The sequence below is a fragment of the Lissotriton vulgaris genome, chromosome 5, assembly GCF_964263255.1.
Source record: "Lissotriton vulgaris chromosome 5, aLisVul1.2, whole genome shotgun sequence".
Taxonomy (NCBI): Eukaryota; Metazoa; Chordata; class Amphibia; order Caudata; family Salamandridae; genus Lissotriton; species Lissotriton vulgaris.
In genome coordinates this window covers 711175539-711201707 of record NC_141693.1, presented here as the reverse complement: position 1 = coordinate 711201707, position 26169 = coordinate 711175539, and the positions used below count along the sequence as shown (strand labels likewise).

The 26169-nt window shown below is 48.7% G+C and overlaps 1 protein-coding gene across 6 annotated transcripts in view; it reads left to right on the top strand.

The window, feature by feature from the left end:
- The window catches only part of GBF1 (golgi brefeldin A resistant guanine nucleotide exchange factor 1), a 2509897-nt gene that overhangs the window by 928994 nt on the left and 1554734 nt on the right, over nucleotides 1-26169 (top strand). For all 6 annotated transcript variants that reach the window (XM_086922141.1, XM_086922138.1, XM_086922142.1 and 3 more), the window contains exon 14: nucleotides 3658-3852. In XM_086922141.1, the coding sequence (XP_086778267.1) occupies nucleotides 3658-3852 (195 nt within the window). The remainder of the gene's footprint in view (nucleotides 1-3657; nucleotides 3853-26169) is intronic.

Below are 26169 nucleotides of genomic sequence, written 5' to 3'. Positions count from 1 at the left end.
GTGTTGGTGAGCGGTCGGGCATACAACTCTCTGCATTGGTGGAATCCACAAAACCTTTGCAAGGGCCGACCGTTCCAGGAGCCTGTGCCACAGATTATCCTGACGACGGACGCTTCTCTCCAGGGTTGGGGAGCGCATGTACTCCATTACACAGTGCAGGGACTATGGACTCTACAGCAGAAGAAGATGCACATCAATGTGTTGGAACTGATGGCGATCTTCATGGCCTTAAAGGCGTTCAAAGTACATCTGTGCAACAAGGTCGTGTTGATCCGGACGGACAACATGACCGCCATGTACTACATTCAGAAACAGGGAGGAACACACTCTCCGCAGTTGTCTCATCTGGCTCAGAGCATGTGGAAGTGGGCCATTCAGAGGAACATCTTCCTCATGGCAGAACACCTCCCAGGCGAAGACAATCAGATGGCGGACCTGCTCAGCAGGCACAGCCACCAGATGCACGAGTGGGAGTTACATCCATCAGTACTCCAACCGTACTTTCAAAGATGGGGTCATCCAGAGATAGACCTGTTCGCCACAAGGGAGAACGCAAAATGCCAAAGCTTCGCCGCCAGGTTCCCACACCCGCAATCGCAGGGCAATGCGATATGGATGAACTGGTCAGGCAAATTTGCGTACGCTTTTCCCCCAGCACCCCTGATACCGCTGGTGGCACGCAAGCTCAGGCAACATTCGATGACTCTCATCCTAGTTGCTCCAACGTGGGCTCGCCAACCATGGTACACCACGTTTCTGGAACTGTCCGTGGTACCGCATCAAAGGCTTCATCTCACACCCAGCCTTCTGACGCAGAGCCATGGCGACATTCGGCACCCAGATCCGCGACAGCTCAACCTGGCGATCTGGCTCCTGAAGTCCTAGAGTTTGGCTACCTCAACCTTCCTCCCAATTGTATGGACATCATTCGGGAGGCAAGGAAGCCCACTACTAGAGCCTGTTATGCAGCCAAATGGAATCGGTTTGTCATTTATTGCGCAAACCACAACATTAATCCACTAGATGCTTCCATTCAGAACATCATCTGTTACCTGTTCCATCTGTACCAGTGTAATTTGGCATATACTTCCATCCGCATTCACCTGTCTGCGATGGCCGCATACCTCCAAAATAGACAGCACCTTTCACTTTTCAAAGTGCCTGCTATCAAAGCTTTTCTGGAAGAACTCAAACGGGTCATTCCACCACGGACCCCACCAGCTCCAGAATGGAACCTCAATGTGGTTCTTACAAGACTGATGGGTCCCCCCTTTGAGCCACTACACTCATGCGAACTTCAGTTCTTGACTTGGAAAGTGGCCTTCTTAGTAGCAATTACATCGCTACGTAGGGTTAGTGAGCTGCAAGCCTTCACAATCCAGGAGCCGTTCTTCCAGGTTCATGCTAACAGGGTAGTACTCCGCACTAACCCTAAATTTCTACCCAAGGTTGTGTCTCAGTTCCACATAAACCATACAATTGAGTTGCCGGTGTTTTTTCAAAATCCTGAGTCACTGGCGGAGCGGATGCTCCACACCCTTGACGTCAAAAGGGCCCTGATGTATTACGTTGACAGGACCAAGGATTTTAGAAAAACTAAGCAGCTTTTTGTTGCCTTTGCGTCACACCACAAAGGTAACGCTATTTCCAAGGCTGGTATTGCTAGGTGGATCGTGAAATGTATTCAGATCTGTTATGCAAAAGCTAAACGCACTCTTACTATTCCACCAAGAGCCCACTCCACCAGAAAGTTGGGGGCCTCTATGGCCTTCCTTGGAAACATTCCCTTAGAGGACATATGTAGAGCAGCCACATGGTCTACCACACATACCTTTACTAAACATTACTGTGTAGACGTGCACTCCAAGCAGCAGGCAGCTGTAGGGCAGGCTGTTCTCAAGACACTTTTCCAAACTGCTGCAGCTGGCACGGGCGGCCGCCGCTAATGGAGGGACTGCTATGTATTCTATGCACAGATATGAATTCAGCAGCCCACATGCCTCGAACTGCAAATGCTACTTACCAGTATGCATTTGTTCTTGGCATGTAGGGCTGCTGACATTCATATCGCCCGCCCTCCTCCCCGGCGCCTGTAGCAGCTGCAGTATTTAAATACATTTCATAGCATGGTCATCACTCACAAAGTTCACTCCATCTCGGCCACAATGGCTAAAAACAATCTGGGGATGGAGTCGATGCCCATGCGCACTGTAGTCCAGGGGAGGAGCCACCTATCTCGTGATACTTCGAAGACTCTTCCACGACAACAATGTGCAATCATCCGGACCCAACACTAGGCGGCGATCTATGCACAGATATGAATGTCAGCAGCCCTACATGCCAAGAACTGATGCATACTGGTAAGTAGCATTTGCATTACTGAAGGTAAGTAACTTTTACTTCTCAGTCAGTCCTCAATCACCAGTGAACAATGTTTTATGCTGCCACTCTGTAAGTAAAACTATATTTTCCTTATGTGCGGCAAGTTAAAATAAAAGATCATTTTCTGTAACTTGTGAGATAAAGGAAATGGATATGCAGGCCATTCTACAGCTATGTGCTTTACCGGGGTTAGTTATAGAGCTCTAGTTGAATGATGACCGATTGCTGCTGTTCTGCCATTTTTTATGCCAAGGTGGATCAAAGCTAGCTCCTCTGGAACGAGATTCTCAATTTAAGCAATGACCGGGTTAAGTGCAGCACTCTGAAGTAAGAGGATGTTAATAAATTGACTGGCTGGACCACGCTGCAGACACCAGAATAATTACTTACTCATTAGCTGTTTGCAACTTGAAATCAGACAGGGCAGTGGTATACTATTCTGCACTTCAGCATATTGGCATCCACCTTCATTACTGCTTGAACTTATGACACATTTATGTAGGGATTTGCTTAATTTCTTGTGCTGAGTCTATCAGAGGTTGAGCAAAGATTCTCCTAGAATTATGTAGTGACCTAACCAGATATTGTTAAGTTTTAGACGTCCCCCCTTCCAAATTATTACTCTAATTCTTACATCCCACATTTGATATTTTGTAGATTAAAATATTTAAATATTAGTCTATTAAGCTGGAAATCCTTCTGTCAAAAATTTTTTTATGCCATTTCAGAAACCTCACACCTACTGCCATGTGAAATAGAAACCTAGTCTAAATGGGCATCTCTTTGGAGATTTTTGGGATACTTGTCTTAAAACTAGCTGCATAAGCGGCTCTTCAAGGCACAAAAAAATTGGCCATCTTCTAGGATATTTAATGTGGTTCTGCCATTGTTCACTTTGATGACCAACTAAATGTAGGAGCACACATTTCCTTTTCTTTTTAAATTTTAAGATGCGGTTTTACTATGTTGTCCATCAAATAATAAATAATTAAATGTGAACTTGTTACTTTTTGAAAATGAAAGGTACTGAAAATGTAATCTCCCAAACACATTTGTGTAGATTATTTAAATAATTTTGCAAATTAAAATATTTGATTTTTGTGCCGGATTCTACAAATACTCTTTATGAATTCCCAGAGAATACCTATAATGGAGGATTAGAGATTCAAATAAATATCTTTTTATTTTACGTTTGTTGTCATTAAACACTGAACTATTGTTGCCCCTGTCTACCGGACCTTTTACTTATGGTTGAACTGTTGTTTTCTGTCTTAGATGTATGTGAAGAAACTGATGGACATTATCACTGTTGAGAACCCCAAGATGCCTTATGAGATGAAGGAAATGGCTCTCCAGGCCATTGTACAGCTCTGGAGAATACCTAGTTTTGTTACAGAACTCTATATAAATTACGACTGTGATTACTACTGCTCCAGTCTTTTTGAAGACCTTACCAAACTGCTTTCTAAGGTACTTAAAAAATACAACTTTATCTCTTTGACATGTTAATACAATACTATCTATGTGGCCCTTTGAAAAGCAAACATTCAGAATGAAAAAATACAGAATTAATTAGATATTTAAAGACTGGGGGAGGAGGGCTTTAAGAACCGGACTTATTTTGTTCTTGAGAGGCGTATGATCGTAATATTATGACTTTGTCTAAGGTAGCATGTGCAATAAAAATCTAGAAATGAAATTAACATAAGTATTGAATGGCAATGGCAAGCATTAGAATGAAATGACTCTTTAGTAATAATGTTTTGTAAAGTTGAATAAACTAAGGTTGGTTGATTGGAGTTGATTTGTGGTAGAATAACTCGAGTGGAGTGTAAGACATTGACATTGCCCCTTGAAGGCGAAGAAGGGACAGGACTATATGTCCTCACAAATCTCTTCTGTAAGACATTTAATTGGCAGTTGTGAACTATTTTATTTTGGATAGCAAAAAACAAAAAGAAATGAATAGCTGCCACTTTAGTGGACAACCCTAAACCAAGAAACAACCTTTCAGAATTGTAAAATTATAGGTCTGTACCTTTAGTTAATGAAGACTATACAATCTGAAAGAAACACGTAGTGTTAGATTTTATGCAAAAGGGAAGGTGCACCAGAAGAAAGTCCGTAAGCTTCAAGTTTATCCAAAATATCTTTATTGTCGTTGAAGTTAAAATTTGGACATCAGCCAACACATTTCGTTCCACAGCTGGAACTTCATCAGGGCTGAAAGAACATATATACAAAAACAACACTTAAATCACACTGAACATAAAACAAAAACACGAATTTAACTTTTTTCGCCACAGCGCGAATTCCGTAGTGGCTCGGGCGGGGGTGGGGGTGGCGCTCCCTTACTCATGGCGGCTTGGAGCCGTCATGACCCCGCCACTCACTAATTCGCCCGTACAGGTGGGGAATTAATGCTGTGTAGGCGAGCAGCAGGTGCATGACGGCTCCACGCCGTCATGAGCATGGAAAGGGATATACAATATAAATAAATATATCTAAAGACAATGCAGACGTGATCAATAACATTGACTGAACAGCACAAACAACTAAGCCACACATGACATATGTATAAAAACATCATAGATTACAAGACTAACCTAAAAAGAAATAGACTTCACACTGTACATAAACATTGTCAAATACAAAACACTGCTGTATACATTTAAACAATCAAAAAGGTGTCACAATGATTTGAACTTGACACACAACTCATAAAAACACCCAACATGGACAGTCCCATCGGTTAAGTGCAATATGAATCTAGATTCAGTACACTTTACATATGTATATATTTGAAAGCGTGATTCAGAGAGGGCACACACAGGTGAAATAACAAAGAGAGAAAAAAGCGAAAAAGAGAAGAAACAAAGAAAATATAAGGTTGGCCAGAAAGCTGACCACGAGCGAAGCGGTATTAACCAATAGCGACCAACGACTTTTGTACCATTGTCGACGTGCATATAGATATATGGCTGTGCACTACAATTTGATAACCATCCCAAACAAAGGAAGTCAAACAGAAAGAAGTCAGACAAGACAGACTAGGATTCTCACCTAGGCTATTTCAATCCAGGCACGATCCGCCTCTGTACTTCAAACAAGGTTCTCTTAGGCCATATAAGCTAGAAGATATCATACGATCTAATGAGGAAGATAGTAGAATATTAGCTTTCAATTGGATGGAACAAGAAAAATAGCAACCATATCATAGGTGAGCACCCAAATGCACCCCTCAGGGCCACAAAACCAGAGTAACTCTCAGGACAGTGTCTTACCTCAATAATAATTATAGTGTGCTTGCACATTCTACTGCTTTGATGAACAACCCACAGTCCGGGAAACTGTAAAGTCCAAATTGAGGAAGGACATGTATTATCATTACGCGCTTCTCACATCAAATCAATCGTGCGTCCAAACATCAATGTTATAAACAAGCATCAAAGGACCTAATTCAAAGCAATTTTGTTCCAAAGAGACCTATATCTATATACAATACATAATTGCAAGAGAGAGAGTATCCTGATCTAATCAATATGCATGTACAATCTGGCAATCAAAAAATCTTAGAAGTTGTCTTACCTCAATATAAATTATAAAGTGTTTATGGGTTGAGTATTTCAATCAGCATCCCACATTTCTTGTGGCAATTGTAGCGGCCAGTATCCTATTGTAGAAAGTGACCTATACCCGCACTTTAGTGATTCAAGTGCAGCATCCACCATTTAACATAGAACAGGCCTACAAACAATCTCAATATCCCAAAAGTAGCATCCCTAGAGACGCATATGTGCACTCCAACTGTGAAGTGCCGGAATGTGTAGGGAATTGTGCCATGTAATTGCACATCATATCATCTAAAATAAAACCACCCATAATAGAGCAGTATGAGGGTAGAACGCATGTGTCTTTAACGTACATGCCCAAGGTCCGCAAGTCCCAGAATACGTAATAATAAAATAGTCCACATTTATAGCACATGTTCAATAGCCCAATGTGAATGGTTAACGTAAGCCCAAAGTGAATGGTTAATGTAAGTGTTCGTGCATTGGAAACAAACAACAGGGCTACACCAGATGAAAAGTGCCCGAAAATGTAGGGAAATGTGCCACATTACTGCACATAATACCATCTAAAATAAAAACAACCATAATAGAGTAGCATGAAGGTAGAACACATAGGTTTATAACGTACATGCCCAAGAACCACAAATCCCTGAATAAGTAAAAATATAGTAGTCCACTTTTATAACGCATGGGTAATAGCCCAACATAAAGGGTTAGCGGCACAGTGTATGCTCACCTTGGTCAGATACAGCGACGGCAACAGTGCTTCCTCATCCGAAGTTTCGAAAAACTGCGCCATTTTCGACCGAAGTTAAATAGGGGCTGGGTCAAATATGCTCACCTTGGTCAGATACAGCGACGGCAACAGTGCTTCCTCATCCGAAGTTTCGAAAAACTGCGCCATTTTCGACCGAAGTTAAATAGGGGCTGGGTCAAATTGCGCATGCTCATCTTAATATAACGTGCGTCATGAGCCGCATTATTAGCAAGCCACCATCACCATGATACAAGCGCCATGTTGAAAAGTTGTCCTAGATCACATACTTATAACAAATTAGCATGTATGTACATAACATCAGATACCGGGAAGTATAACAGAGTATCTGACAGTGGAATCCCAATAAATAACAATCAATTTCTTATGACTGTGTTCAATATGTCAATGGAACAGAAAATATCCAAATTGAATTTCATAAAACGAGCGTGTCATAGTGTATTTGCGGAGCGTTATAGTATACCCCATTCTACTCTAATTAAGGTACTGCAACTAGTTCGCCTTGATATGTTAAAAAGCATAACCACATATGTCAGTGATTGAATAGTCGCTATCTTAAGATACAAAGCGGCAAGGTAAAGGCAAATGACAAGATAATTAGTCGTGCTCAACAAAATAAATAAATATATAGTGGCAACTCCATTTGTAAAAGTTAATTACCTACGGTAACACTATATCTGTAAGTAACATTAGTGGTGATAGATTCCTTACCTTAGAATTACCCTTTGGCATCACACTGGATCCATAATTTTTTCATCAGCAGTACCCCTGCGCGTCGGAAGGTGGCGTTGTGCGGCTCCGTGTCTGTGGTTGGCGTTGTGGTCGCCGAGATGACGTCGCAGCAGCTACTTAGACCCCGCCCTCACGCGCTGACGTCAGTTCTTTCTTTTTCCACGCCAGCATGTGCAAATCCGGAAAGAGCGGTACCCCCAGTCACTTTTTGACCCAGTTTTTCTGTAGGCTTTTTGTCTGTTTTTTGAGTTGACCTGGTGCTGTAGGGATGCCCGGCTTCAAGTCGTGTGGGGAGTATCATTGCATGATGTCGGTGACGGACCCGCACTGCGTGTGTCTCTGCTGCCTGGGGCGCGATCACGACCCTAAGCCGTGCTCTGACTGCCGGGGCATGGCGCCGAAGACTATGCAGGAGTGGTCTTGAACGTTGCTTGAAGTCCGGCAGTCGGCTCTGCGCCGTTTAATGTCCCGGTCCCGTGGGAGGTCTAAGGACCGGTCGCACAGCCACCACCATCGTTCGTCTGGATCAAAGTCTTGGCATTCGGGGTCAGGTAAGACGAAGCATCGCAAGAAGTCAAAGTAGCGCCATCGCTCTCTGGCTTCTCCTAGTCTGTTGAGTCTGAGGGTGCGGGTGGTTCCTCCCCCGCGGCTCCGGCAGATTCAACACAGTCGCCATCAGCCTACCCGCCCTACCCAGGTCCGTCGGCGACTCCGGCCCAGCTTCAGGAATTTTTGCCAGCAATTGCTTGCCTCTTTGAGCCGTCTGACCCCTCCGGCGTGCCTTTGGGCCCATGGGCCCGACTGGGGGTCCTTGCCCTTTACTGTAGGTGGCTCTGGCGCCCGACATCGCTGTCTGCTCCGGCACTGCAGGGCCCCCAAGGATCCAGGCCTGCATCCCGGTCGACGCCGCTTGACCTCGTGACCCCTCCACCGACGTCGCTCATGCCACCGGACGACATCGTCCCCGGTTTCAGCCCGATGTGGACACCGCGCCGGAACGGCATTGCTCGACGCCGATTCCAATGCTGATTGTTCCTTTCTACCCCTATGTCCAGCATCCTTATTTTCAGCCTGTACTTCAGCCTTTGGAGGAAGGGGAGGACTGGGAAGGGTCTAAGGACCCTCTCACAGCTCAGTGTGAGTATGACCCAGACTGGACAGAGGAGCTGAGGGATGCCAGTGGTCTTGATACCTCTCCTGGCCTTGGCATTGGCTATGGTGGAGGATGCAAGTTAGCCAGTGGTGTTGCGTAGGGCGGCCAAGGCCCTCCACTTCGAGTTCCCTACAGTAGCCGTTAAAGACTAACCTCCTGACAGAAGTGCTTCAGCCAGCGGCTACCTCTGCGTAGCCACTACTGCCCTTTAATGATGAGCGTTCGGACATTCTTTTGGGCACCTGATCCTGGCCCAACACAGGGGCTCCTGTGGATAGGAACGTGGCCCGATTACTTTGGCCAGCCCCGGGCGACCCCCTTTTCCTTTCCCAACACCCCACCCCTGAGAGCTTGGTTCTCCAAGCCTCCATGTCCCAGAGCTCATTCACTACTGCACCCCTAAGCAGGGAATCCAAAAGACTGGAACAGTTCAGGAGGGAAAACATTTCTTCCCCCAGTTCAGGGCTGAGGTCTATGAAGACTGCATGCCTCTTGGGCCGTTATTCCCCCTCTCTGTGGGATACGGTGGTGCAGGTGCTACCTCAGTGTTCACAGGAGGCTTGGACAGTGCTCTCTCAAGCTATTACTGAAGGGAGGGATGCAGCCAAGTTCACAATCCGTTGTGGTCTTGAAACCGCCGACTCGCTGGGCAGGGCGATTTCCACGACATTGGCGCTCCGCCGCAACACCTGGCTGAGGACAACTGGTTTCTCTGGGGATGTCCTGAACACACTGATGGACATGCCCTTAGATGGCATTTGCCTTTTTGGCAGCAAGGCAGATAGTGCGTTGGAGCATTTTAACGACTTGCTGGCTACGGGCAAGTACTTGGGCCTTTCGCCCATTCGCCGTCCTCCACATTCTGCTTTTCGCTCCTTTCGTTGCCTCGGAAGAGGCGCCTGACACGTTCACTTCAGAGCCACAGGCCTGCGCAGAAACAGTCCCAGTGTGGACGTGGGAGCTGCTGAGGTGGGTCAGGGGGCCACCGGTCGGGTCAGTCTACCTCCACACCGGCCACCTTTGCCTCCAAACCTTCCTAGTCCAGTTTTTCAGGCCCATCAAACGCCAGTGGGTGGCAGGATTCACCATCACCTCCCCCACTGGCGCATCATTACTACGGACAGGTGGGTTTTATACACAGTCCAAAGAGGCTACTCCCTCCCCTTTGAGACTACCCCTCCAGCCATGCCACCCCAGTACCACCGCATGTCGGGGGATTACTAGGCACTTCTTCAACAGGAAGTCGTGGCTCTCTTGGCTGAGGGGGCCATCGAGCGCGTTCCTGCACCAGAAGTAGGACGTGGTTGCTACTCTCACTACTTTCTGGTGCCCAAGAAGTACAAAGGCCTGCGTCCTGTCTTGGACCTTTGGAACGTCAGTCGTGTTCTCCAGAAGGAGAAGTTCAAGATGTTAACTCTGGCTCAGGTCTTAACTGCCCTCGACCCTGGAGATTGGATGGCAGCGTTGAATCTGCAGGACGCATGTTTCTACATTCCTGTCCTGCCGGCCCACCGGAGTTACCTACGGTTTACGGTAGGCCACGCGCACTTTCAGTTTACCGTGCTCCCCTTCGGTCTTACCAGCGCCCCTCTGGTGTTCACAAAAGTGAAGGCGGTGGTAGCGGCTCATCTGCGCAGATCAGGGGTTCCAGTCTTCCAATATCTCAGCGACTGGCTGACGAAGTTGGGCCCACCCCAGGCACTGGTCTCTCACCTCCAGACTACGGCTGACCTCCTGCATTTGCTGGGGTTCTTCATCAATGTGCCAAAGTCTCACCTGATTCCCTCCCAGAAGCTCCTCTTCAACGGAGCAGTTCTGGATACAGCACACTTTCTGGTCTATCCTTCCGAGCAGCGAGCCCAAGATATTTATCCTCTGATTCCGATCTTTCGGCAGCTATCCTGGGTTTCGGTCAGGATGACCCTGATGCTGCTTGGCCTCATATCCTCCTGCATCCTGCTGGACAATCATGCCAGATGGCATATGTGGTCTCTGCAGTTCTAGTGGGCGCAGCATAATGGGAACCTGTCCGAGACTGTCCAGATTTCGGAGGGCACTGCACAACAATTGCAGTGGTGGCTCACAAACCGGCATTGGGTCAATGGCAGATCCCCTCTCCCTTCTCCAACCGGAGCACACAGTGGTGACGGATGCGTACCTCCTGGGATGGGGCGACCACATGGGAGAGGCGGTGATCAGAGGCCTCTGGTCTCCGGTGGAGTCCTGGCTCCATATCAACTTTCTGGAGCTCCGGGCGATCCGACTCGCACTGAAGGCATTCCTTCCCTCTGTCAAGGGGAGAGTAGTGCAGGTGTTCACAGACAACACCACCACCATGTGGCACTGCAACAAACAGGGCGGGGTGGGGTCGTGGACCCTATGTCAGGAGGCTCTGCGCTTCTGGACATGGCTGGAACATTAAGGCATTTCCCTGGTGATTCAACACCTGGCAGGTTCACTTAGCGCCAGGGCGATTGAACTCAGCCGCAGGATCATGATGGATCACGAATGGTGTCTTCATCAGACGTGGCGCAAGGTCTCTTTCAACAGTGGGGAGAGCCTTGGTTAGATCTGATGTCAGGAGTTCTTCGCGTTGGAATTTCCAAGGCGGCACTTGCTAGGCAACGCTTTTCATCGCGAGTGGAGTTGCGGTCTTTTGTACGCCTTTCCTCCTATACTACTTCTGCCCAGAGTGCTGAAGATGATCAGTTGCGATCGGGCCCAAGTCATTCTTGTGGCCCCGGACTGGGCTTGAAGAGTTTAGTATTCCGAGCTACTCAGTATGACCATCGATCCCCTGATCCCGATCGGGAGGATCTTCTGTCGCAGCAGCAGGGGACGGTCCTCCACCCGAACCTGTCCAGTCTCCACCTCCTTGCGAGGAGAGTGAGCGACCGCAGTTGATTTCTTTCGGCTTGCCTCCTGAGGTTTGTGATGTCATTCTAGCAGCCAGGAGTTCCTCCACTAAGTTGGTATATGCCTGAAGGTGGAACACATTTGTGGCATGGTTCTCAGCAAAGGCTGTGGATCCTCTTTCTGCTCCTCTTTCAGAAGTACTTTTGTTCCTTCTTTCTTTGGCCCAGCAGGGCTCTTCTCTGGGCACTATCAAGGACTATCTTTCTGCTCTTTCAGCCTTCCTCAGGCTTCCTGATCAGCCCTCTCTTTTCAAGTCCCCTGTTGTAAATAGATTCCTCAAAGGCATTACTCACCTTTTCCCTGCTATTCCTTTTGTATGCCACAGTGGGACCTGAACCTGCTTCTAACATACTTGATGTGCACTCCCTTTGAGCCTCTTCCCAACTGTCCTCTACGTCTATTAACTTTGAAGACTGCTTTCCTGGTTGCCATCACCTCTGCTAGGAGAGTGAGTGAGCTCCGGGCTCTTTCTTGTAAGCCTCCAATTCAGTCTTTCCATCTGGACAAGATTGTGCTCAGGACACGCCCATCCTTTCTGTCAAAGGTTGTCCCTGCCTTTCACATCAGGCAGACCATCACTTTGCCCACCTTATTTCCGCCTTCGCATCTTTCCAGAGAGGAAGAGTGGCTCCACTGTCTGGACCCAATATGTGTGCTCTCATTTACCTGAAAGGTCGGGCCGTACACAAGCGGACTATCTCAAGATTGGTCGTCTTGTGTAATAAAGCCTGTTATTCTCTGGCTAAGAAGGAGCCTCAATTGGGTCTGCGCGCCCATTCCACCATGGCGACCTCTGCCACTACAGCAATGGGACGTGGTGTTCCCATACAAGACATCTATCCGGCAGCTACGTAGGCCTCGCTGCACACTTTTACTCAGCACTATTGCCTGGACAGCCAAGTCCGGCGAGACAGCTTCTTTGGCCGTTCTATTCTCCGGGACTTCGTAGTGTGATCTTGGTTCGCAGACTCACCACCGGGGTTGGTATTGCTGTGGTATCTATTCTAAGGTAAGGAATCTGTCACTACGTATTTCTTTCAGACGACCAAGTTACTTACTTTCGGTAACGATATATAAGTAAGAAACATAAGCTGGTGATAGATTCTTTACCGCCCCACCCATCCTCCCTGTTCTGCGAACTGATTTCTAGTGTTAAGGTCATCCCTTCCAGGGCCCTAGTTTCAAGGCACCAGCGGTCAGTATCTTGCATGGCTTTGCGTTCCTGACGCGGAAAGTCATGTACATAACAGATGTTTTGCGCGAGGGCAGCGTCTAAGTAGCTGCAGCAACGTCATGTCGGCGACCAAGATACTACCAACGGACGCAGAGGCACACAACACCACCTTCTGAAGCGCAAGGGTACTGCTGACAAAAACTTTCTTGATCCAGTCTGACGCCAGGGATTAACTCTAAGGTAAGGAAGCCATCACGAACTAATGTTTCTTACAGATATATTGTTACCTAAGATAAGTAACTTGTTTATTATCACTAACGCATGTCTGTATATCGGCTTGAAGCATAGCTAAAAGCCTGTTTCATTAGGATTTATATCAACCCGTTATGGCTAGAACAACATGAAGTTCTTCAGTTAAACATTGAGCGGTAATAGATATCATAATTTCTTGTACATTCAATTGCATGAGTTCTGAAGGCTTTGCCAGGGGCGCATTATGATTGTTGTAACAACATAGTTTCACTAGAATTTGTGTCGTAAGAGTCCTTTCAAACCCACTGAGGCGGAGTGATAGAAAATCACGTTTGCCCAGTTTCACTTTCTTTGTTTGTCTTAGCCTTTGAGCGTTGGCTTTTGCAGTGAAAGTATGATTTGACAGTGAGGACAGTGGGGTCGACATGGAACTAAAATAGCCACTTATAAGATTGGCATGTGTCTTTAGGGTAGTTGCCTCATAAATGGATAGGATTTAATCGGCAGTGTCCCAGTTTTAAGTCAGATTTTTAGGATATTGTATGTATTTGTCTATGTTCTATTAAAATTAGTGTGATCCATAGTTTTGATGGGGGAAATATGAAGTTCACATTTCTTGTCTCAGTGTTTGGCTTATGAAATGTAGTCCATGTTCACAAGGATTTCATGGATATGTGAAAAGGATGTCTACCCTCTGTGACATTCAGACTGTGTTTTCTAAGCTAAAGTTTCTAAATTTGCAGATGAGCACATTACCAGCGATATTGGTATGCTATAGCACAAAATGTAATCAATCTAAAATATTGTCTCAGGTAAGGTTTGAAACCTTTCATTAACATATGATACTGTGCAAACTGTATGATTTCAACCCCAATATGAAAACAGCCTGTCTGTCATCTTTTGGGTGCTTCAGACGTCATAATTGTTATTAGTTCTGAATCGGATGATTCTCACTGAAGACACAAACGTAGAATAGTTCTGCCTGCGCTATGCACCCCTAAGTAAATGCATTGAATCTTGAGAGCAAAGATTTACCACAGCTAATCCTATGGGGAAAAGGAAACGCATGTTACTAATCTAGTCTAACCTTGGGTTCCAGAGTAACATGCTACTTGTCACAAGTGCTTCGACTTTTCGTCAGTGGTAGCTAGTGCTATATAAATATAGTTTACAAATTGCTATTGCTGTGACAGAAAGCTGAGAAGAAAAGCTGTATGTAGATACTGGGAGTGCTTTTCCATATACTAAACAAGTGGTATAAGGAAATCGATAGAAAGAATGGAGCTGTCCAGAGGCTGTAGGATCGCGTGGACTACACTACCCTAACCTTAGGTAAGTAATAGGAGGCCCACGGGACGCGTGTGCAGAGTGTGAACTCATACGCGAGATGCGTAACAAAGTCAATGGACAGTTCAAATTACGAAAAGGTAAGTATTAGACAGTTCCGACTAGGTAGGACTAAAACGACTGGAAATCTAGATACTAGGAGAGTCAATCTCCCCTTGAGCACCGAAATGCTCTTGTTACCTCACCCACGGGCTGGGATTTCTGCGTTGAAGTCAATGGAGCCTTGAAGAAAGATGCTGCAGGCGACCAGGAGGAAGATGTCTGGAGTGATCCAGGGGTGGATCAAGGAAGATGGAGACCTAAAAGCAGAGGGGACAATGTTCACAGTCACTAGCCAGTGACTGGAGTGGAACCAGGAAGGAACCAAATGCTGTCGTCTCGATCAGGTGAAGAGTGGACGCTTGACTCTGCAGCCACGTGGACCAGGAGGGGTCTTCGACGACCAGGATGGAGGCACGAGCTGTCCCATGCAGGCTCTCGCTGTTGGCGGTATTGGTTCCGGATTCTGTGTCAACAGGCCTTGGCAAAGGCAACCCACGCGGTGAGTGGAAAAGGCGTCTGGTGCGGACCAGGAGGGTCCGGCGTGCTTCTCCTTTGCAGGAAAGCAGGGGCCAGTCTGGAGCAACCAGACCAGCGGTGTAGATTTCAAGGATCGTCGTCTAGGAGGCCACTAGCCAGCTGGCAAGTGACCAGACAACGCGTCGAGCAGCAATCAAGCAAAAGGGCCCCACGCAGATCTCCGGGATGCTGGAGGGCTGATCTTCTGTGCAGGAGCTGCTCGAGGCTGGGGCTTCTCAATCCTCAAAGTACTTCGTCAAGGATGCCTCTGAAGTCGTGCTGGAAGCGAAGTGCAGTTTCTTCAAGATGGCCGGTCCTACGTGTCTCGTCGCACCCACGGATCTCAGCTGTGCTGCAGATGTGAGTTGAGGTCGGAGAAGTCTGGAAGTCCTGGTCTCGTCGGGCTCTGAAGTCTGGATCCACTCGGGAAGACGACAAAGTGAACCGCTGGAACGCTTGTTGGTGCCTGCTTGTGCAGGGTGGTCACTCCTTCGCCGCAAGGGAGATTTCTTCAGTCTTCTATGGAGCAGAACGTCGAAGTCCAGAGTTTCTTCTTTGTAGATTCAATTCAGGATAATCTAATTTGGAATGGGACCAGCTCCTACCTTTATTCTCCTAAAGGGGGCTGTATGCGACTAGGTCCCTTCCATGGGTGGGACCAGAAAGGGGGGTTGTTACACCCCCTATCCTTTGTCAGGTTTCGCGCCAGAGCTGGGGCTGGAGTGCCCCAGCAATTGGTTTAAACCGGGGTATGCACAGGGACACCTTGTGTGCCCCAGGCAGGTCTCATTCCTTTCAGCCTGTCCTACCTAATACACAAAATCCTGACTGGGTGGTGCTAGCATCTCCCAAGGCAGGAAACCCTTTGTCCAGGCCTCCCTCGCTGGAAGAACTCCCAGCAGCAGGAGGTCAGACTTATGTCTGTGGTGGCAGCATCCATTTTGTGATGCTAAGGCTTGAGTTAACTTTAACCGGGGTTCACAGTTATATACATGTCGTGGCCCTCTGAAAGGGTGGAATGCTACCCCCGTCGCCAGAATTGGCGAGGGGGTAGTATTCCAATTCGTTTGACACCTTACTGGACATGTTTTGATAATGCTATGCCAAAGTTGGCAATAACCACGAGGATTATAATGCACTTAAGAGTATATGGTATAGCGTTATCATGGAAACAGCTAAATGACTTGGTTCCGAAAGCTGCAGACAGGCTCAGCTCATGCTAGAGCACCATCTCACATAATTCCAAGCACTCTGCCTCTAGGATTGTTAAGGCCTGCCATAGGAGTGACTTCTATGAGTATATGTGTCCATTTTAGGGTTAGATATAGGTATACTATATCTAAAGCAAAGGGTGATTACACCACCTTGCCCCAGCTGTGTTACCAGCCAGTTGTGTCTGTTTAGATGGCCAGCCAGGGGTGGCACAATACATGCTGCAGCCCTTGGTAGGCCTTGGGTGCACTTATGCCCTGGATACCTATGGTACACTGTACAAGGACTTACAAGAGTGACCCAATACCAATTAGTAAATGCACCTAAAGTACATGGATGTCAATTTAGAGAGAGAACAGCTAGGCTGTGGGTCTGATTAGCAGACCCACAGCCAGGGAAAGTCGTAAACCAGTGAAGCAAAAAGCAAAAATCCGGGGTGACCATAGGATTGCAGACCCTACTCTCCTACAGTCCATTTGTGAATTTTCACCAAAACTATGTTGTCGTTGTTAATGATTGATTGCGAATGGGAAGGCGTCACTCATCACATGAACAGGAGTGGCAATATGTGGGTGGGGAGTCATGGGGTGGATGGACTTTCAAATAGCCTTAGGTGTTTCCCAAAAAGTGTTTGGCCGCATAGGAATTCCAAAAGGTGCTAGACAGGCAGAGAAACATTTGGACTAACGGACAAGCCTTGAGCAGTGCCGCCTTGACCTTGCATCCTGAATATTCCGAAATGACTGCCAGAAATACTCCTTGCGAGGTTCACACACCATGTATGTGGGGTGGTCACAGCATAATAACCACCAAAGATTCTACTGCTTTGAAGAAACACTCCACGTGGGACAGGATTGCCCACCGCACAAAGGAGCCAAGTGCAGCTTTTATTAAAGCAGGCGAGATGCGGGATATTCTTGTAGCGTCAATGGCATTAAACAGTATGCTTTATCTCTGTTGCAGTCCAAAATGGGATTTTACAGGGAACCAATTTTTTCTTTGTATTTTTGCCTACCAAATGAGTAGTCAGACTCTGAAGAAGCGATACGGAAGACAGAAGGTTGGAAAGTCGCCCCATCCTTGGTTACCCCAGGAACCAGAATACCTACACCAGGGAAGCCAGGTTCACAGGGGCAAAGTGACGTCAGAAACCACCGTAGACCACAATGGAGGACTTCAGAAAAGATGCCACTGGGGAAGACTGTGCAAGAGTCCAGTAGAATCCAAAGGTGGATTCTTGAAGAGAATAACCTGCAAGAAGAGTAGACAGAGTTTATGCCACTCTTAATAGGTGCCCTGGAGGCACTAAAGAGCAATGGCCAACTTTGACGGAAGATGCAAGAGGAATGACTGTGACCTTATGCTGCAGCTGTGAGAACCAGGCGACACTGAGGTAGCTGTCCCATGTCTGAAGTCGATAACCAAAGTGTTGGTGTCCGGTGGGAGCACCAACAAGCCTTGACAGGTGCAAAAGCATGGAAGCGCAGAAGGGGCAATGTTTGGACCAGACAGGTCCAAAGAACACTCCACGCGCTAGAGAGTCAGAGCAGATCCCGAGCAAGCAGGGGAGCCCACTGAAGCAGGTGAATCCCCTTGAGAGGACCCACAGGCCAAGGGCACAGGAGTCGCAGAGGATGTGGTGATTATGCTGATGTTGGCAGGATTAGATGATGGAGGCTGGAGCTTCTTGTAGCCTGAAGACCTCTGGAGTGCAGAGCCAACAAGCCTTGGCACCGGCAAGTTAACACAGTGCACAGGGGTTCGGTCCCAGCTGTTCTGACAAGGGGTACTGGCCTCAAAATTGCAGAGGACAGATCAGTCATCAAGGGAGTTGCAGAACCACCACCTGTGTTGCTGGCCTTTGAAAGTTCGTGGGACGTCCGGAGCAGCAGACCTCTCAACTTTTGTTGCGGTGCCTCCAGATGCAGAGGAGTGACTCCTTCACTCCAAGGGAGATTACTTTGTGTGTCTTCGATGACCTCAGGTTTGCTGAAGATCCTGGATGAAGCACAGACACAAACTACAAAGAAGACTTGCAGAACAGCGAGACCAGGAGCAGCAGTAGCCTTCCGTAATGCAGTCTCCGTTCTAGGCGAAGTCCAGTGCAACCAGACTATTGAAGTTCAAGTGGTTTCGGATCTGAATCTTGCCCCACTGCTTATCTAAGAAACCACCCACAGTTAAGCCCTTAAATACCCTAGGAAAGGGGTTAGGACAACTCATGGGTCCCTTGCACAGGAGGGTCTGGACAGAGGGGGAGGATACTCCCATGTCCATTGTCCAGTTTTGCGCCAGAGCGGGAGCCAACGGCTTCCTGAACTGGTTTCAACTGGAGTATTCAAGGAGTGCACCACCAAATGGGCCCTTTAAAGCAGTCTAGTGGCGCTGGCAAGCGCCCCCCAACCTGTCCCAAGACACTAAGTCCTGTCTGGGAAATGTTCACAACTCCCTCTGACAGGAAACCAATAGTCCTGCCTTCCCATGCTCGAACTTGGCTCAGCAGCAGGAGGGCAGAATTGTTTTTCTGTTCGGCAACAGCCATAGTTTGCCATCCGGATCTAGAAGACTGGTATTAGGGGTACTGAGGGCTTCCCAGATGAGCTTTACAGTGCAAGGAATCATACCCCAACTCTGTTTACGGTGTTGGGATATGATTCAAACATTTATGATACCAAAAATGATAGGGTTTGTTACAGCCTCTTTAGAGAGGGTCATCGTGTAATGATGCATGGCCACTCGATTATATTGTAAAGGCTGATGCACTACCACCCGGGAGATTGGACTCTGTGGATTGTAGGGGTGGCATGCTCATGCAGTGGCACCCTCACACTTATAATAAACACCCTGCCTTCAGAATTGAAAGGCCTGCCTTAGGGGTGACTTATAGGTATAGAGTGCGGTGACCTCAGATGTAAGTACATTTACATCTGTCGTACATGGTGGTAGCACAATTGAGTTGTCTTCCAGGGTTGGAATAATACATGCTTCAGTCCACGGATGACCCCTGGTGTACCTATCCTCTGGTTACCTCAATACCATATACTAGTGAATTGTAGGGGTACATTAGTAGCCAATTGTGAAGTACCAAAGTACTTACCATGTGAAATTTAGGGAGGAAGCACAGTGACTTGGGCTCTGATTAGCAGGATCCCAGTAAGACTAGTAAAGACAAAGTAAAATACAGCAGCAAAAAGTGGGGGTAAGCATGAAAGAAGATCCTAATTTCCCATATAGCAACACTAGCTTGCTTGCAGATCTTGAAAGTTTGTTACAGGGAGAGAAAAAAGGGTACCCTAGGGAGCCCCCGGTACAACACTGGAATCTGTGTTTGAGCATAATTCCAACATGTTTAATACCAAACATGGCGGAGTTGGGTGCAGCCACCAAACAGTTAGACCTCTCCTAATTACTGTCCACTATATGTATTAAAATGGCTGTCAACACTTACATAGCTCTGGGATTTGTAGGGGTGTCCTGCTTATGCATGGTTAGCCTCACACTTCTAACCAAGCACCCTGCCCTCTGGACGGAAGAGCCTGCCATAGGGGTGATTTATAGGCTTTAAGCTCAGTGACCTCAGATGTAATCAGAGAAAATACATCTGTCTGGAGACGTGCAAGCACCAACTAACACAGGCTGCAGTAGTCACAGTTTAAGTGGACTTCCATGGGTGGCACAATGCATGCTGCAGCCCATGGGAGACCCCTGGTATACCTAGGACCTAGGTACCTTAGTACCATACACTAGGGACTTACAAGGGTACACCAGTAGCCAATTGTGGATGTACATATGTCCTGATTAGCTGGATCCCCGTCAGACTAGGTCAAAAACAGACTGACAACAAGCAAAAAGTGAGGGTTAACTTGAAAGCAGATCCTACTTTCCTACTCTCGTCTGATTTTGAAGGTAGACTTTCAATAGTTTTTTTTCCAAAATATTTTTATTTGATTTAAAAACAAAAAACAAAAAAAAAAACAGTCGGCAAAAAAGCACGGACATGTGCCCATGGCAAGCAAATAGTGCGGAAAGTACAAGTGTATCAATAATCAGTACATGCATCATCTTTAGTGCGCTGGAAACACATAGGCATGCAGTGGAAATCTGGTAGTATCAGGTATCCGAATCAAATATATCATTGGGTTTGAGCAGGTGGGGCCGCATTTCCGTCGTCAGACATAGACAAATCATAATATTAAAGCCCCCCAAATCTTATAGAATTTGCATTGGCACCTTCAACTTCTGTAAGTGACAATTTCTGCTGTCGTATATGGTTTATTCCCACCCTCCGTTTTGCATTGACTGCACTTTAGGAGCCCCCCAGCGTTTCACCACGTCCCTTTTCGCATCCAGTAGTCCTAGGTTACAGAAAAGTAGCTTCGCCCATGGGACGTCCACATCTTGAGTATACCAAGGAGGTTTGGTTCTACACGCAACATAGCCCCTACCACCTTGTACAGCTCATGTATTATCATTCGCCAATATGTTTGTATGGCCAGGCAGATCCACAGGGTATGTAGGAATTTACCCCTCTGACCTCTAAACATCACACACTCTGGGTACATCTCGTTCTCAATTCTACCTTAGGCGTGCCTGGTCAAAATACACTTGATGAAGGATCTTGAATTGGATAAGCCTCAGTCTGGATTTAATTGCCTCTTCCTTTGGGTGCATCAGGGCTGCCTCCCAATCAAAACCATCTAGCTCCCCCAATTCAGATTCCCATTTATCCCTCAACTTCTTCAGGGTATCATGTATATTATTATTAATAGTTTTGTAGACAAAGGAAACTGCCTTTTTTCTAGAACTCTCCCATTAAGAGCCTGCCTTACAGGGGTCTGTATTCAGGGTGGTCTATATCAAGACCTAATGCCCCCCCATGCATGCTTGAGCAGCAAGTATTTGAAATACTGTGTGTAACGGAGTTGGTAGTCGCGCTGGAGGTATTGAAAAGGCATAAGGCCACCACCTTCAATAAGATCTCCTTACTTGGAATTACCAATGAGATCCCACGCTTTAAAACACAGCAGTTTTCCCAGGTCCCTGAAGCTCTTTCCCACCTGTAACGGGGTCTCCTGAGTAATTTTACGTTGCCATCCTATGTATCTATTAGTTTTGAACCTCGTCTCAAATGCCTCCTGAGTCACAGGTTGCCCTGTTCCTTTCCTCCCATAAAGTTAATATTGGAAAGAACGTTTTCGAATTCAGGTTCGTTCTAGCGCGTAGTTAAGGTGATCCCCAGTCAGACAGGCCCAGTCATTGATGGCAATCAAATGGGACGCCCAATAGTAGGCTCTGACAACAGGTAGTAAATCACAAAAAAGTGCCTACACCCGACATGCTTAACCAAAATTATTTATATGGAAGGGACAAGCGCAGTGTATGAGTTTGCCCTGGTATTTTTATTCATACCTATTTACTTTATCAAATTTTTCTATACCTTTTTCAAAATTTCACCAAAAAGAAAAATACATTCATAATATTTACATTACAATACATGACTATTTACAACCACATATTTACAAATTTCATACATTCCACAAACAAAACATTTTACAAATACACATAAAAGATTTATAATTTCATTAAATCGAATCAATCACAATCAAAGGAAAAAGACAAAGTCAAAACAAAGGAGCAAAGCCAAAAGATGAAAATAACGTATAAATCAGCCTTGACTGATTCAAAAACTCTTAATGATATTGCTTGCTCCTTCTGGTGTGCCGACGCGTTTCTAGTCCAGGGAAACCAGTTCCCGGAATGTCATCAGGGCTTTGTCAGTTTTCTGTATAGAATGCAGAAAGACATTTAAGATTTATTACTAGATTGCTACCTTTTCCTATATCATGTTTGGCACAATTCATTTTCTGAAGGAAGTGCCTGTCTTTAGTTGGTCATTTCCCTTGAAGGTCAACAAAACGACAAAAGGAATCTGAAAGTAACAGATTAGTATTAGATTCCTTACCTTAGAATATCCCCAGGCGTCAGACTGGATCCGGAAATTTTTGCGTAGCAATACCCCTGCGCGTCGTTAGGCGTCGTCTCTGGCTCCGCGTCCGTCGTCGGCGCCGTCTGCGCCGGAGTGACATCGTCGGAGTACTTTGACGCCGCCCATGCGCACTGACGTCAGTTCTTCTTTTTTCCGCACCAGCTAGCGCTGATCCGAAGAAGCTCTACCCCGTAGTCACTTTTTGACTAAAACTTTTTAATCATTTTTGATCCTCTTCTAGTCGTTCTCGACTCTTCAGGTGCCGGTAGGGATGCCTGAGTTATAACCCTGCTTGAAGCGTAGTCGACTGATGTCGAATACCGACCCCCATTGCCGGTGTCTGCAGTGTCTAGGCCTCGACCACGATGACCGTGCCTGTACCGACTGTCGAGCCCTGACGTCTAAGGCTAGGCGGGAGCGGTCCCGCAAGCGCCTCGAGCTCCGGCAGTCGGCCCCGTGCCGTTCGTGGTCCCGGTCCCACTGGAGGTCGAGGGACCGGTGGCGGGGTCGGAGCCCTCGCAGCTCCGGAAGTCGGCATCGGTCTTCTGGTTCCTCCTCAGGTAAGAGGCATGAGAGGTCGGAGAGGTGTCATCGCTCCTCCGACCGTCCCCGTCGCTCGCCCGACCCGGCCAGGGTTTTGGGTGGCACCACCCACGCTGCTCCGCTGAAGTCGCAAGGCCGCATCCTGCCCCACATCTGCGGGTCCCTGGGCACGATGCGACGCGGGAGGAGATCGAGCAGTACCTCATGGCCATGAGGTCCCTCTCTTCTCCACCGGGCCCCACGGCGCCTTCGGGCCCAGTGGGCCCGGCTCCGGGGCCTAGCGGGTCAGGTGCTCCGACGCCGTCGGCGGCTTCGGCCCCGGCGCCGCCGGAGACTTCGGTCCCGGCGCCGCAGGCCCCGGCCGGATCCGGGTCGACGCTGGTCGACCTTACGACCTCACCGGCGCCGTCCTCGAGGGTGTCACCACCGGCGTCGACTTCTGTCGATGCCGGCCCCAATCCTTCTGTCGCTCCTATTCAGCCGTCGACACGCCCCCGTTGGGAGAAGTATGAGACGGCGGTAGGTACATTCCACTTTTTTAAACAGGCCCCGATTGTTGATCCTGGCCACCAGGAATTGGGTGACGACGAGGACTGGGAGGGGTCTGAGGACCCTCCGACACGGGAGTGTCCGGACCAAGAGGACTGGACAGTGGAGCTTGGGGAAGCCAGTGGCCTGGACCTCTCTCCAGACACTGGTTTTGACCCCCATCTACCGTGGCTACGGAGGAGGGGGCAGCGTACAGTGTAGTGTTGATGCGGGTGGCTAAAGCCTTGAGCCTTACGCTCCCATCAGCGGCCATGAGGACTAATCTCCTCACCGAGATCCTCAAACCGCAGGCAAGCTCGGTCGAGCCTCTGCTGCCGTTCAATGAGGCCTTATGTGACGTTCTGCTGGGCACTTGATCCAAGCCTGCCTCAGGACAGCCTGTCAACAGGAACGTGGCCAGACGCTACCGCCCGGCTCCGAGTGACCCTTGCTTCTTGTTGACCCACCCCACCCCCGAGAGTCTGGTTATCCAAACCTCCAACTCCCAGACCGCATTCCCGTCGGCTCCTCCCGACAGGGAATCCAAGAGGTTTGAGAAGTTCGGTAAGAAGGTGTTCTCGTCCCTGAGTTTGGGACTGCGGTCAGTTAATACTGCATGCCTCGTGGGACGCGGTTGCGGACGTGCTGCCACAATGCCCTGAAGAGGTCAGGGCTGCACTCGCCCAAGCCCTAGCGGAGGGTCGAGATGCGGCACGGTACTCTATCCGGTGCGGACTGTATACCACCGATACACTGGGCAGAGCGATGGCTATGACAGTGGCGGTTCGACGCCACGTCTGGTTTAGGTGCGCCAATTTTTCGGCCGATGTCCAGGCTACTCTTCTGGACATGCCGTTCGATGGTCGTCGCCTGTTTGGTGACCAGGCAGACCACGCGCTGGAACGCTTTAAGGAATCCAGGGCTACAGCCAAGGCCTTGGGCCTCTCGGCCCCACACCAGCAAACGGGTGCCTTTCGCTCCTTTCGTGGCCAAGGAAGGGGCGCCCCCACACGTACAGCCAGCCACACGCCGCCTCAACAGAACTTTCAGTGCAGTGGCGGCCGTGGAAAGAGCCAGGGAGGCGGTCGGGGACAACGGCGAGGCCAGTCCGCACCCGCAGCATCGCCTCAAAACCTTCCTAGTCCTAGTTTTCAGCCCATGTGACGCCCGTGCCATACCACCGCAGTACCACCGCGTGTCGAGGGACCACTTGCGACTTCTGCAGGAGGAAGTTACGGCCCTCTTGGCCAAGGGGGCAATCAAACGCGTTCCTGGGCCAGAAGTAGGGTGTGGTTGTTACTCCCACTACTTTCTGGTACCCAAGAAGGGCAAAGGGGGCCTATGCCTTATCTTGGACCTACGGAACGTCAACAGCTTCCTCCGGAAGGAGAAGTTCAAGATGTTGACTTTGGCTCAGGTCTTGGCGTCCCTAGACCCGCAAGACTGGATGGTGGCGTTGGATTTGCAGGACGCTTACTTTCACATTCCCATCCTGCCGGCTCTCCGGCGTTACCTGCGGTTCACGGTAGGCCACGAGCTCTTTCAGTTCACCGTGCTCCCCTTCGTCCTTACCAGTGCCCCACGGGTGTTCACGAAAGTGATGGCGGTGGTCGCAGCTCATCTGCGCAGGTTAGGGATTTCAGTCTTCCCCTACCTCGACGACTGGTTGTTGAAGGCGGGCTCGCCCCAGAACGTCGTCAGCCACCTCCAGATGACGGCGGATCTCCTGCACCAGCTGGGGTTGTCCAACAACGTGCCGAAATCACACCTGTGCCCCTCCCAAAAGCTCCTCTTTATCGGAGCTGTTCTCGACTCTGCGCAGTTTCTGGTCTATCCTCCCGAGCAGCGGATATTCAGGCTTTGATTCCGATCTTTCAGCCTTTATCCCGAGTTTCGGTCAGGTTGATGTTGCGGCTTCTGGGGCTGATGGCTTCCTGCATCCTTCTGGTGCATCACGCCCGGTGGCGGATGTGGGCTCTGCAGTGGGACCTGAAGTTTCAGTGGGCCCAGCATCAGGGCAACCTGTCCGTCCATGTCCTGATCTCGGAGGGCACTGCGAGACAACTGCTGTGGTGGCTCACGGACCGCGATTCGGTCAACGGCAGATCCCTCTCCCTTCCCCAGCCGGAGCACGTGGTTGTGACGGACACGTCCCTCCAGGGCTAAGGGAGGCCACTTGGGAGAGGCGGAGATCAGAGGCCGCTGGTCTCCGGCGGAGTCCCGGCTCCATATCAACCTTCTGGAGCTGCGAGCGATTCGTCTGGCACTGAAGGCATTCCTCCTCTCTGTCCGAGGGAGTGCAGTGCAGGTGTTCACGGACAATACCACCGCCATGTGGTACTGCAACAAAAGGGCGGTGTGGGGTCCTGGACCCTCTGTCAGGAGGCTCTGCGCCTCTGGCAGTGGCTGGAACATCAGGGCGTGACCCTGGTGGTTCAACACCTGGCAGGTTCTCTGAACGCCAGGGCGGACGAACTCAGCCGAAGGTGCTCGATGGATCACGAATGGCGTCTGAACTCGGACGTGGCGCAAGGCATCTTTCTACAATGGGGAGAGCCTTGGTTAGATCTATTCGCCACCGAAGAGAACGCGCAATGTCATCAGTTCTGTGCGTTGGAATTTCCAAGGCGGCACTCGCTCGGCGACGCATTTCGTCGCGAGTGGAGTTGCGGTCTGTTATACGCCTTTCCGCCTATACTACTTCTGCCCAGAGTGCTGAAGAAGATCAAGCGCGACAGGGCCCAAGTCATCCTTGTGGCTCCGGACTGGGCTTGAAGGTACTGGTATCCCGAGCTTCTCAATATGTCAGTCGGTCCCCCGATCCGTCTGCCCCTTCAGGAGGACCTTCTGTCGCAGCAGCAGGGGACGGTCCTCCACCCGAACCTGTCCAGTCTCCACCTCCATGCTTGGAGATTGAGCGGCGACAGTTGAGGCCATTTGACTTGCCTCCTGAAGTCTGTAATGTTATTCTGGCAGCCAGGCGTACCTCCAAAAAGTCGGTATACGCCTGCCTGTGGAACAGATTTGTGGCATGGTGCA